Raw genomic sequence first — 14,303 nt, forward strand, 5'->3', positions numbered from 1 at the left:
CGTGTCGCGGGGGGTGGGTGTGGGGGGAGGGGGGCGGGGGGGGGGGGAGAGGTCTGGGAGAGTACGTGGTGAATGTGCATCACAGACAGAAGGCACGATGAAGGAGACAGTAACTGATTTGCATTACACCAAAGAAATTCTGCAGATATGCCCAAGGGCATCAATAAACTTGTTTTGAATGCTACTGAGTTGGCCTTTGGGCAGGTCTGATTCAGGCTCATAATAGGGAGATGCAGCTTTGTACCATGCCCTGCAACTAGGGTGTGGCTATTTAAAAACATCTGTGCACATATTTCAGTACATTTTCCCTGCCCTTCCTGCAAGGATCTCGGAGTGCCTAGCATCCATTGTTCTCTTCTGCCCCGTCGCACTCTTGCCACAACTCGGTGGGTTGGGATGAGAGAGGGAGGTTGTGACTGGCCCACACTCACCTTGTGTGTTTCCATGGCAGAGTGGAGATTGAGTCTCCCAGATCCCAGTGCTACACCCAGCTACCCAGCTGTCCGTTTAACTTGATAGGGCCTATGGCAGGGGTGGCCAGACTTGCTCAGCGTTAAGAGCCACACAGAATAAACGTCAGATGTCTGAGAGCCGCAAGACATGAATGAATATGACACTCGTGTTTTTATTTAAAATATGTAAATTTGCTTTTTATTAACATTAGACTGCCAACAATAAGAGCAAAAGGGGTAAAAACAGATATTAATAATGACAAATATTTGTCCAATTATATTTATTTGTTTGCTAATGGTATTTATTTGTCTAAGAGAGAGAGAAAGAGAGAGGTGGAAAGAAAGAGAGAGAAACAAATAAAGCAAATAGATGGGAGGGAGGGAGGGAGGGAGGGAGGGGGAAAAAACATGCCTCCTCTTCGTTTCCCCAGCCAGGAGCCTCACAATATATGTGAAAGAGCCATGTGTGGCTCCTGAGCCGCAGTTTGGACACCCCTGGCCTATGGCAACGGCCTACATTATGGCTCTCACTATGGCCTCCTCCATGACCCAGTCCATGATCCACCCGGGGGAAGGAGCAAACTGTACTTTAAGCCATCAATTAATGTTATTGATTTCATTGGTCATTTGTAATTAATTTATTGTCTAATTTACCCTGTTGTTCACCGCCCTGAGCCCTTCAGGGAAGGACGGTCTCTAAATTTAATAAGTAATAATAATATAATGAAGATGGCAGGATGACCACTTTGAAGAAGACAAGAGTTCCTTTCTTGCATGGTAGGGAGAAACTCCATATTTGTTTAAAGAACCAACGTGGTATAGCAGTGTGTTGATCAGGGAGGCCTCGGTTCCAGTCTTTCCTCACCCATGAAATGTATCAGGTGATCTTTGGCCAGTGCCTTTCTCATTCCGGCCTACCTCACAGGGTTATTGTGAAGGTAAAAGGGGTAAGGGACCATGTTATGCTTCCTTGAAAGTGGTGGGATAAAAACCTAATGAATTAAATTGAATCCATCCCAGAAGAAGGAGGCTGTGGCTCAGTGGTAGAGCCTCTGCTTGGAATGGAGAAGGTCCCAGGTTCAGTCCCTGGCATCTCCAGTTAAAAAGGACCAGGCAGTAGGTGATTTGAAAGACCTTTGCCTGAGACCCTGGAGAGCCGCTGCCAGACAGAGTAGTCAATACTGATCTTGGTGGACCAAGGGTCTGATTCAGTAAAGGGTAGCTTCATTTGTCCATGTCTCTGTCAAGGGGTTTTGTTTGCATACAGAACGAAAAGTGCATATTTGTTTGAACTTCACCAAAACACTATATAATGAGGCCCTGTGTTGAAAGAATTATCGTTCGTTACAACTGTATCCCGACTTTCCTTGATGGAGCTCAGTGCAGAATACTGAAAACGGATAGAAAAAACAAGCTGCCTTATACTGAATCAGACCCTTGGTCCATCAAAGTCAGTGCTGTCTACTCAGACTGCCAGCGGCTCTCCAAGGTCTCAGGCTGAAGTCTTTCGCTTCGCCTACTGCCAGATCTTTTAACTGGAGATGCTGGGGATTGAACCCGGGACCTTCTGCGTGCCAAGCAGAGGCTCTGCCTCTGAGTCGCAGAACCTCCCAGCCAATGTTCCCTCTAAGCTGTGGAGCCTTGTGAGCAAAAATTCTACTCTGTGAGCTACTGGCATGAAATTTGTGAGCGAGCGATTTGGCTGCTGCATCAATTAGTTGGCTCTGGAGTCATCCTTCCTGAGAGAGGACAAAAAATCTGTGAGCTGGAGGCTGAAAAACTGTGAGCTAGCTCACACTAACTCAGCTTAGAGGGAACACTGCGCTCCCAGCACACACTTTATCTCCATAACACTTCTGTGAGAGAGTGGCCGGCCCAAGGTGACCCTGTAGGGATTCAGACTCAAGCCAGGCATGCTTGGATTTAACATCTTGGCCATTTTGCTACTGTGGTCATCATTGGTGCATTTAGGCACATTAGTCTGAAATGTTTTTTCACTGCTCCCTGCTCACACCAGTGTGTGTATGGAGTGTATGAAAGAAGAATAAAATTTAGCTCCGGAAGCAAGTCGGCAACAAGCAATGGCTGTTGTGTGTGCTTTCCCCCCATACTTTAGCATTTTCAGAAAGTCTTACCTTTCGGCCTCTTTAGAAGCCCTGACCTGGGTGGCCCAAGCTAGCCCAATCAGATCTCGGAAGCTAAGCAGGGTCGGCCCTGGCTAGTATTTGGAAGGGAGGCCTCCCAGGAACACCAGGGTCATGACACAGAGGCTGGCAATGGCAAACCACCTCTGAATGTGTCTTGCCTTGAAAGCCCCATGGGGCTACCCATAAGTCAGCTGTGATTTGACAGCAAAGAAAAGCAGGATGAGCGAAGCTGTGGTTGAGTGTCTCCACCTTGGGCTGGAGGAAGAACTTAGAGCTGCCCACAGCTGCACAGTGTTGAGTATCATTTTCATCAAGGTGCCTTGTGGGTTTTGTTTATTTTTACTTACTTCATTTACAGTCTACCTATCTGGTGAATTACAGGATATAAAGCAGTGCAATCAGCATAGGACAGCTGATGAACAAGGCAATAGGGCTAGGATTGCAGATAGGGATGGTCATTCGGTTTGTCTGAGCTGAATGCAGCCCCCGAAAAAGGCCCATTCGGGCCCCTTTCGAGCTGCTGCAGGCCAATTCAGATTCTCTGATCTGAATCGGATTGCTGCCGAATTGCCTCCGAAATTCCGCCCTATAGCCTATGGGCCATTAAAATCAATGGAGAAAACATAGGGTATATTCTGGGGGCTGGGGGGGAGGGGATTTGTGGGAGAGGCTCCAGACTCGCAGGATAACTGCTGGAGCCTCTCCCCAAGATACACACCAAGTTTCAAGAACACTGGACCAGGGGGTCCAATTCTACAGGCCCCCAAACAGGTTGCCCCCATCCCCTCCATTACTCTCTATGGTGGGTGGGAAGTTACTTTCCCCCCATGGTGCTGTTAGTGACTCTGGGGGGGAGGGGGTTTGAGTGGGCCCAATTCTATGGGCACCAAAACAGGTTACCCCCATTGTACTGCTGAAATTGACATGCGGGAGTCTTTCTGCCGGCCGAAATTGATTCTGCCTGATTCAGCGGAATTCAAATCTGCAGATTTTTTTTTTCACACCCCTAATTTCAGAACAATGTGAACAAGTGTCTAAGACAAGGTATACTATGAATGAGCCAGAAAGTGGATTACAAAGTATAACTCAGATTCAGGTGGGTAGCCATGTCAGTCTGAAGCAACAGAACAAAGTTTGAGTCCGGTGGCACCTTTAAGACCAACAAAGGTTAATTCTGACTATAAATGAGAACTGAGTGACTTAGCATGTGTAGTGAGATAAGAACCCAATATTTCTGTTAAGCCCTGGGGGTTCCATTGTCCTGAATACTGAATACTGTAATAACTTGTAATTCAGCAATCTCCCATTCCAGTCTGTTTTTGAAATAAGTCAGTGCAATCCTGTTCCATTACAAAGGTGCCCTTCCTGGATCGTTCTATTCTACTAGAGTTCTGATCTTTTTCAAAATGCCTTTTCAAATGTTACATTAGTCTACATTCTGCAGGTTGATGGTTGGTTCTTATTGACAATTCACCCCGTCCCCTCTTGCAGGTGGAGCACCCCAATCCTGGAGTCCGCTACCCCGGCACCACCCGCGTCGCTTACCTGCCTGACTGCCCGGAAGGCAACAAGGTGCTGGCGCTGTTCCGCAAGGCCTTTGACCAACGCCTCACCTTCACCATTGGCACCTCCATGACCACCGGCCGCGCCAACGTCATCACCTGGAATGACATCCACCACAAAACCAACTGTACTGGAGGACCGCAGCTGTACGGAACTGAACTGCATGGGGACAGGGCGGGAAGGCTGGGAAGATGCAAACGGGCTGGAACCCCAGAGGAATCCCAAGAATGCACAGGAAACTCAGGCACATTGCAAGCTTGTGCTGCCTCAATTGACCTCCAGGCCATGCAGCAAAGGGAGAAAGGGTTTAACCCTTCAATCTCCATTAAGTATTTCTACTCAGAACAGACTTTCCCTTCCTGGCCTGCACCAAAAGCCTGCAATCTGCATTTTGTAGACAGCTCTAGACACATTCCTACCTACTCTTCTATTTGAGCCTTTAGGGCAAGATTCTGGGAAAATCAGAGTCATGGCATTTAGGGATCCTTAAATGCAAAGATCGCAAGTTCCATTGCCGTAAGAGGGAGCAGTGGTCACAACTGGCTGCAGGCTACCAACTGCTGGTCCAATTTGCAGTACTCCATTGGTACACTAAGGGGTAGTGCAGGGAGTAGAAGAAGAAGAAGAGATTGGATTTGTACCCTGCCCTTCACTCAGAGTCTCAGAGCGGCATACAAACTCCTTTCCTTTCCCCTCCCCACAACGGACACCCTGTGAGGTAGGTGGGGCTGAGAGAGCTCTTCCCAGAACTGTTCTTGAGGGAACAGCTCTGAAAGAACTTGTGACTGACCCAAGGTGTCACGACTCAGGTGGGGTGTCACCTGACGCTGCCACCACTCTGGATTTAGGTTCCCTTGGGAAGGCCCAGAGCACCCTCCCAAGACCTTCAGACCTCCCTTTAGGCCAAATAACAGGTGTGAGGACCAGGCAGAGTAAAACAAGGAAAAAGTTTATTTTATAGGAGGTCAAACAACAAGGTGCAGAATAAACACAGTAAGTGGGTGAAAAGAAAAGAAATCAAATGCCCTAACGCATCTAAATTTAGTTTCCCTAGCTCGCTATCTCAAGTGGCCTTACACTACTCACCCTTCCCCCAGGATGAGGGTTTTTCCCCTGCAGCAGCCTTTCTCCTAGCTCTGCCCTCTGGAAGAAAGAACAACTCTTCCTGCTGCTCCAGAACTTTTATTCCAAGCCCTCCTCTTTTCCTATTGGTCCATTTGGGCTCCAAAACCTCCCAGGGGCTTCTGGGAGTTGTAGGCCCAGCCTCACCTACTGCAAACCAGGCTGCTTGGGCCTAGTAGGCCTCTGGTGGCACACAAGGTCACACCAGCAGCTGCATGTGGAGGGGTGGGGAATCAAACCTGGTTCTCCCAGATTAGAGTCCGCACACTTAACCACTACACCAAACTGGCTCTTGGTGGTCAAAAGTGCTGTCGAGTTGCAGCCGACTTACGGTGACTCTGTTGGGTTTTCAAGGCAAGAGACGAGCAGAGGTGGTTTGCCACTGCCTGCCTCTACCAAGCAACCCTGGACTGTCTTGGTCTCTCATCCAAGTATTAACCAGGGCCAGCCCTGCCTAGCTTCCACGCTCTGATGAGCTTCAGCTAGCCTGGACCACCCAGGTCAGGCTAGGGATCCCATATCCCCCTGGGGGGCGGGGAAAACCCCGCCCCAGAGGCCCGTTCCCCGGCGCTGCCGTATCGGGCCCCGGGGGGAACTCCTCCCCGACGTGCGCATCACCCGGAAGTGACGCGGGCACGCTGGGGGCGGGGCCACGGCCCTACAAGGGAAAACTCTATGGTTCTCCTTTGTATGGTCGTGGCCCCGCCCCCAGCGTGCCTGGCGTCATAACGTCACTTCCTGGTGATGTATGTGTGGCGCGCGCACTCCGGGATCCACCCGGGAGTCCCCCGCCGCCAAGGTAAGTTCCACTTGGCAACCCTAGGTCAGGCCATAGTCTCTTAGTTCCAAGGTAGATAATATGTTTGTGTAACTCATTATACAACAACACTATTAATCAGACTGGGTTTTGGGGGGGGCAGTTAGTGAATGCCTCTTTTTTGTCTGCGTCTAAGATCAAGATGGGTGGCCGACGTGTTAGTCTGCCTGTAGCAGCAGAAAAGAGCAAGAGTCCAGGAGCACCTTAAAGACGAACAAAATTGGTGGCAGGGGAGAAGAGAGCAGTATGACTCACCAAAGCGCATACCCCGCCGCAAATGTGCTACTGGGCCCTTGCTCTTTTCCACTGTCTGCTTCTTGTGCAGGATATATTGTAGACTTGATTTTGGATTAGGTAACACTCAGTAGCAATTTATGTCAGAATGCACTTCTGGGGAGCAGGAACAGTGGCGACCTCCCTTTGAAACTATAAAAACTGGAAGCTGATCAAATACCTCTTTAGTGCCAAATGGAAGGCACTGAAACCCTTAAGGCTGAGAGCTGTGGGAGGAGGGGACTGGAGGTAGTAATTATATTAGCAGAACTAGATGATTTAGGTCAGCGGCTGAATCGAGTGGTATAGCTTCTTCCCCTCAGTGGTATAGTTCAGGCTGTTGGTGTGGAGGGACCATGTTGCATAGCCGGCTGAACCTTTCTCCCTGAGGCACTAGGTTTCCAGCTGCAGGGAATACCTGACCATGCTACTCCCCATCTGCAGCATGAAGTGGAAAGGCTGAACCACTTTGATATTCCTAAATGTACAGACTGCCCCGCGGATGAAGAAGCCATCTTTTTGGCTCTTTCCTTGAATCTATCTGCTTTCTCTTTGCATGCCCAGAGAGTTGGTTAGCGACAGACTTCTTATTCAGGAAGCGGGACGTAAACGTTGTCCTGCCTACTAAAACAGTGCCTGATCTTGAGAGAGCCAGTTTGATGTAGTGGTTAAGAGCAGCAGACTCTAACCTGGAGAACCGGGTTTGATCCCCCACTCCTCCACATGAAGCCAGCTGGGTGACCTTGGGTCAGTCACAGTTCTCTCAGAGCTCTCTCAGCCCCACCTACCTCAAAGGGTGGCTGTTGTGGGGAGGGGAAGGGGAAGGAGATTGTAAGCCGCTCTGAGGTAGTGAAAAGCAACTCTTCTTTTTTAAAATAATGTGTTTTGGAATGCCCTGTACATCAGGATCACCTGCTGTGGATTCCCAGTGCCCTGCAGAGGTCACTAGGGCATAGTCCAAGATGTGCAGTGCCAGGCCTGTTGTGTGTTTGGTATTGATCCATGTGCACCTAGAATACACCTAGTACTTCCCCTGTGTGTTGTAGGGAAACGTGTGTGTGTATATGGGGAGGGGGAGGGATAAGTTACTTTTCAGGGAATGCTACCTGCCGTTGTTAATAAGCTTGTAAGGAACTCGGGTGTTCAAAATGCGAACACCTTACGTGGCTAAATCCACTGGGTGACTAAACCATATGACTCCTCTGTTTCCTCTTCCTAGGTTTGGCTATCCGGATCCCACGTACCTTGCTCGGGTGCAAGAGGAGCTGCGGGCCAAGGGTATCACCAATGACTGATCTTGTTCCTTGCTGCCCTGTGTCCAACGACGGCCCCTTCATTTTTGCCAGGTTGTGGCGGGAGCCACGGCCATCCATCCAAGCCACCTGTCTCGTGGCTTGTTCCTGATCCTGGGTGGGTGGGGCGGAGCCAAGGCATTCTGGCTGAGGTGGTATTTTGATTGGACGTTTGCTTGATAGAGGGGGAACGGAGGGGTTGTCTGTGTGTATGCGTGTGCCTGTCCGTCATATGTTTGAATGGGCTGGGAGAGAAAGTTGGAGCCTTTGAACAGAATGCAGTGCTGGAATTCTGGACTGTACCATTTTCAGCCAGTTTGTTTGGGGGGGGGGGTGGATTTCAGAGTTTGGATTCTACCTTTGGAAAAAACCAAACGAAACCAGCCCTCCCTAGGTGTAGTGACCTAGCGTGTCAGGCAGAAGGCTTTGCTTAATGACTTTGTGCTATACTTGCTGGAGGCCTTGGAGGGAGGGGACATTAAAATAACTCACCCCACCTGCCATCTGAAGTCATATAGCCCGATTTACATGAGGAGGTCCTTTTTGGTTTTTAAACTGCAAACAGATATGTCTGGGTCTTATTTTGTCAGATAAAATGATCTATGTGCGCGTGTGTGTGAGAGGGAGGGAGAATGGATTATAGAAGTAGAATTTCTGTGTCTTTTTAATCTCACAGCAATCCATTGAGAAGGTGGCTCAGCAGTATCCCCACTGTGTAGACAGAGGGGGGGAAACTGACTTACAGTCAGGCCTTTTGGAAATGACGTTGGGTCAGTCACTGCTGGCCTAACCCCCCCCCCCCTTCTTACAAAGCTGTTCTGAAGAAAAAGTGAGGTGGGGGGAGCTTTCTATGCCACCCTGAGATCCTGGCTGGAAAAAGAGCGGGGAGAGAAATCTCTGTCCTTTCTGGCCCTCCAAACCCAGTCCTTTTCTTCCTTCTCCCCATTTCCTTTATCCCAAACTCCCAGAGTTCCAAACACACTGGGGGCGAGAACCAGAATAAAAATTAAGCAAACTGTATTTACAAAACTTTAGTTTCTTCTGGCTGTAAAATGTGGGGTTTTGCCCTGATGAATGACTGTACTGAAGAAAGGCAGGGTGCCTGGAGTTTGATATGAAAGTGGGTGGGAGCCAGAAAATGGGATGATTGTGTGGCTGTGTAGGGAGAAGCAGCGAGTGTATGTGTGTGTGTGAGAAAGAGAGAGAGAGATGATTATTCTCAAGCCTATATAGCCAGCCTCTGAGCTCACTGCCGCCTCGCTGGTCACTGGAATCACCTAGAGGTCTTGCTCTCCAACCAGTGCTGTTCATCTGTTGGATCAGCCTCAAACCCAACTTTTGAACTCTCCGGGGACATTTGATTGATACCCTTCATGACAGCAAGGAGGACAGTGGCTTCTCGACTCCGGGCACAGGTTGCGTACCCGTCTGGCGAGGGCGACCCACCACCTCGCCCCATGGACCATGCCTTGTGTACATATCTTCTGCGCTGGCATCTCCGCTCTCCTGTAATTATTCCAGCCAAGTCCCATTTCGGATGGAACTTGCGTCACCTGGAACTTAACCGAGCCTGCCTGGACTCTAGGGCTGGCCTGTATACTCTTGGACTCTGGCACCTACCTGTTGTTGAGTGTTTGGGGGGAGGGAAGGGGGGGTGTCTCTTGGCTAACTGTAAGCTGTTGCGTCTGGCAGAGATGGATTCTCCTGTTCAGTCTGTCTCTCAGCAGTGACAGCTCTCCTCGGATGCACAGAACGGACAATGGGGCTTTCTTTGCTGTTTTAAAAAGAGCAACTGAAAATACCACTTTGGTTTTCCTGATTTCTCTCCCCCCCCCCCAAGTCTGCTTGGCTTATAAATTCACTGTGCTGAGAGGTGAGGAACCTCTTAGAGGTTTTTGCCACAGTCTGAGCAGTCTGCCTACATAAGCTCTTAGCCCTGAGCGAGGCTCCCTCTAAGCTGTGGAGCCTTGTAAGCAAAAATCCTACTTTGTGAGCTACTGGCATTAAAGGTGTGAGCGAGTGGTTTGGTTACTGCATAGATTAGTTTGCTCTGGAGCCATCCCTTCCTGAGCAAAGACAAAAAGGTGTGCGCTGGAGGCTAAAAAAACTCTGAGCTAGCTCACACTAACTCAGCTTAGAGGGAACACTGGCCTTGAGCAAATGTTTCTAACCCCTCTGCCAGCATATATCCCTGTTAAAGGGTTGTTGTGTTTTTTTGGAGGGGGGGCATATTGCTAGCTGCCTTCAAAAGAACACTGAAAAAGAACTGATTTCCTTTACTTTACAAAAAGTGAAGCGGCCACTTGGGGCTTCTTTTTCCCCTTCAACAAGCATGAGTCCGTCTCTGGAAAGTTTGTCCTCACCTGGCCTCCAGCCCTGGCTTCACTGCACTTACCTGGTCTTCACGGCAGGAACTGGGGACAGAGTCACATTGGGTCTCTGCCTCACTGCCGGGTCCCACAGCAGTTGGGACGCCCAGGAGCTAGCTAGTTCCTGCAACAACTGTTTGGTCACCTGCTGATGACATCATCAGTTGGCAACAAAGACCCAGCAGCCTACTCACACCAGAGAATCTCTGACAGCTGGCCAGAGCTCTCAGTTAAAGACTAATGGCAGGTACCTGGATAGGGGGAAAAGGAGAAGAGACACACCCTAGATGGGCCAGATTAAAAGCCAGGGAAGGATGGGGCAGGATATCTTTTATTTTTAAGATTTGCACAGTAAGAGAGAAGGACCTGGCCAGAGCTATTACGATGCTTCCCCTGGTCACACAGCTGTGTTGCTCTTGTCCTGCCATGACCTTCCCTACAATGGAGGATCCACAAGGCCTCAGACTGGGGAGGGGGCTGCACCACCTTCTTCCTCTACTTTCCCATATCCTCTGTTCTTCCGGACTGCCTGAGCAGGGATACTTCCTTCTCCCAGTTTGGTGTAGTGGTTAAGTGCACAAACTCTAATCTGGGAGAACGGGGTTTGATTCCCCACTCCTCCACCTGCAGCTGCTAGATGACCTTGGGCAAGCCATAGTTCTGATAAGAACTGTCCTTGAAAGGGTAGTTCTGGAAAGAGCTCTCTCAGCCCCACCTACCTCACAGGGTGTCTGTTGTGGGGAGGGAAAGGGAAAGGAGTTTGTAAGCTGCTCTGAGCCTCCAAGTGAAGGGCAGGGTATAAGTCCAATCTCTTCTTCCATGGCCGCCTGCTGCAGATTCTCCCTGAATAGGCCACCCTTCCAGTCCCCTCCCCTGGCTTGCTCCTCCCCTCTGCCCCTTCACCCAACCAGAAGTCCCGTCTCAGCTGCCACTGCCTGTTGTTTACTTTCCCTAGGCAGGGCTTAATGATGGGATTGGCTCCACCTGGCTGCCCAGCTCTAATTACTGAGCCTGGAGTTGGTAGCCCCAGCCTGCCTGTCCTGGGTGTCTCCTGCAGCTGCTGGTTGTGTTGGTCTCAGCCAAGGTGAGTTGTCCATGCACGTTTGGGGCCAAGCAGCTGTTCTAAAGGAGAGAAGCAAAAGAACAGGGGTGTCATCTGGGGGTGGGGGGCTGAATAAAGGGTTTTGTGGTATGTTGAAGGTGAGAAAGGTCCACAGGGGAAGCAGCTTGTTTTGAAGTTGGAGTTCTGAGATGATGGGCATTTGGTCAGTGGCAACCTCAGGATTTTCAGCTCCCATAGAGAAAAAGTGGTCCAAGACTCCTCGGCATACTTTTGAAAACAAGCACGACTTGAAGGATCAAGACTTGTTTCTATGTAAGCATGAATTGAGAGACAGCAGAAATATTTTGACATCATGGAACCGTATGCAGTGTTGATGGGGCAGTGGTGGAAAAGGTTGACAGGAAAAGATTTGAAAAATCTTGAGAGTTGTAGGGTTGCTGCTAATTTGGCCTTTGGAATATATCAGGTGTGCCTTCTCTTCAGAATGAGCCCTGGTCAGCTGAGTTGGTTGAAAAGGGGAATGAATGCACTGACCATTATCTTTACATGCAAATTTATTTGGGCCCTGGCAAACAGAACCTTTTCATTTTATATTTTTTAAAAACTTGTTTCTGGTTTAGATGCATTTCAGCAGTCCGTCTGTGTGGGCCCATAAGCAGCCTGTTGCTGTATATGAACTCCAGTGGCCTGTGTGAGGAACTGAATTTAGCCTGCAGTTAGTTTTGCCAGCTCTAGCTAGCTCCACCACTGTGCCTCCTAGGACACTTGATTGACAGTAGGCATGCCTCTGGAGTAGAGAGAGAGTCGTGGGCCTGGGGATACCCAAAAGTCAGGTGCACACCAGAGAGTCTTTGCTTTGTGAGACTCAGCTAGAACCAAAGACCAGGTGTGCTGAGTGGAGAAGGATGGATACCAAGTAGGGATGGGGAAACAACGCAAGAAAATGAAGTAGAATGAAGTTTGAATCCAATGACACCTTTAAGACCAACAAAGTTTTATTCAAGGTTTACGCTTTTGTGTGTGCGCACCCTTCTTCAGATACACTGTAATGGATGTTACCAGTACATACAGGTAGATGAGGAGCAGCAAATTAGCATACAACATAATGAAGGTGTTTAACAGATGCAAGGGCCATACTGGAATAACCAGCTTAGTTTATATGTTCGCCATTTCAGTTTTTACAATGGAGTGGCTGGAGGGCTACATATAAGGCCACCACAGAAAAGGCCCTGTTCTTTCCCTTGGTAAAAGGGGAGGCGGTACACCCAGCAGCGCCTTGGATAACAGCCTTGAGCAAGTCCATGAGAAAGTGGTCTCAGAGGTACTCCTTTGAGAGAGAACTGCTTAGTACATATTTTGTGCTCCCAGCATCTGAAGTGTATTCTATTAGCAAGATAGGGTTATGTCGAGCTACTCAGATAGGATGAGATGGCAGGCAGAAGGTTTTCCAACCTGGGGAAACGAACACATGCAAAATGCTGCTGCTTTTTTATGGAGTTAGACCACCGGCCCATCCAAAGTCAGTACTGCCTGTGCTGACCAGCAGCAGCTCTCCGGGGTCTCAGGTAAAGGTCTTCATCATGAACTATCCCTTTTTGCTGGAGATGGCTGGGATTGAACCTGGGACTTCCTGCATGTGAGGCAGATGGTGTTATCACTGAGCCACAGCCCCTCCCCTCATTAATGAGCACTCTCCTAAACCAATCTATCAAGGATAGTACAGAAACTGGAAATGCTGGGGATTGAACCTGGGACTTCTGCCCGCAAGGCAGATGTTCTACCACTCAGCCATGGCCCCTCCCCAGAAACAGGCCCTATGGTTGAACTGTGAGTTTTGGGGGGGCATAATCCATCAATTTCGTGTATCTCCCATTCCATCCTGGACATATTCTTCCCTGTTCATAAAATGCAGGTTTCGCCTGATTCCATATAGGCACACATGAAGAAGCTGCCTTATACTGAATCAAACCACTGGTCCATCAGGGTCAGTACTGTCTACTCTCAGACTGCCAGTGATGCTTCAGGGTCTCTCAGGTCTTTCACATCAACTACTACCTGGTTCTCTTTGTTGAAGTGGATTTAACCCAAGTTGACCTGCATTCTAAGCAGATGCTCCGCCAGTGAGCCATGGCCCCTCTCCCAGTTTGGTGCACGGACTCTAATCTGGGAGAAGCGGGTTTGATTCCCCACTCCTCCACTTGCAGCTGCTGGATGGCCTTGGGTAAGCCTTAGTTCTGTCAGAGCTGTTCTTGAAAAAGAGCGGTCCTCAAAAGAGCTCTCTCAGCCCCACCTTTCTCACAGGGTGTCTGTTGTGGGGAGGGGAAGGGAAAGGAGTTTGTAAGCCGCTCTGAGACTCTTGAGTGAAGGGCGGGGTATAAATCCAATCCTCCTCCTTAGGGCCAAAAACTCTGTGTTAGTCGTGGTAGCTTCAACCAATGGACCATCTTAGCCTAGCATGCGCTCTTGGGCATGGGCCAGGTCGATAACATTAGCCCTGAGCACAAGTTACGGAGAACTCTTGTTCAATCTGTATACAGCATACATTTGATTTTCTTTCCTCATACACACATTGAGTGTTTCTCATGTTACAGTCCAGGCAAGTACAGCTAGACACGTAATTGAAATCTCACATCCATCCAGGTACTGCCCCTCTGTTTCATTTGTAAAGTGAACACTTGTTGGCTCATTCTTATTATCAGAGGTATACACATACAGGAAGGATATACATGTGTTTGCTGTAATGTGAACAGGGCTAAAATTCACAAAGCAGCACAGAGGTGGTCAACCTTCTCTCTCCACAGTGCCTCTGTACATGGAGGCGCCATTCCTTACCTAGGAACAGCTAACAGCCAGGCTATGATTAGCCAATCCTCTGAATGTCTCTGTTGGGTATAGAATGTAGAAGAGTAAAAAGAAAAATGCAGCACGCGTGTGTATTCGCTTTAAAAGATAGAAGTTTACTAATTACTAAGGGGACTGGGAGTTCAAAACAAGAAACATCCTGTCCAGTTCTCTAATCTACATCTTGTCTCCATAAACGCTGGACAAGGGAACCTTTACCTTTTTACACATACAGGAAGGATGTACATGTGTTTGCTGTAACGTGAACAGGGCTAAAATTCACAAACAAAGCAGCAGAGAGGTGGTCAACCTTCTCCACAGTGCCTCTGTACATGGAGGTGCCATTCCTTACCTAGGAACAGCT

The 14,303-nt window shown here is 49.0% G+C and overlaps 1 protein-coding gene across 1 annotated transcript in view; it reads left to right on the forward strand.

The window, feature by feature from the left end:
* Positions 1-7,743, forward strand: part of DTX3 (deltex 3, E3 ubiquitin ligase) — a 28,085-nt gene extending 20,342 nt beyond the window's left edge. The window contains exons 3-4 of the mRNA XM_015421662.1: positions 4,091-4,308; positions 7,594-7,743. Coding sequence (XP_015277148.1) covers positions 4,091-4,308; positions 7,594-7,669 — 294 coding nt within the window. The 3' untranslated portion in view covers positions 7,670-7,743. The remainder of the gene's footprint in view (positions 1-4,090; positions 4,309-7,593) is intronic.
* Positions 7,744-14,303: the final 6,560 nt, after the last annotated feature.

Source organism: Gekko japonicus, unplaced genomic scaffold (assembly GCF_001447785.1).
Source record: "Gekko japonicus isolate JY-2015 unplaced genomic scaffold, Gekko_japonicus_V1.1 scaffold2398, whole genome shotgun sequence".
Classification (NCBI taxonomy): domain Eukaryota; kingdom Metazoa; phylum Chordata; class Lepidosauria; order Squamata; family Gekkonidae; genus Gekko; species Gekko japonicus.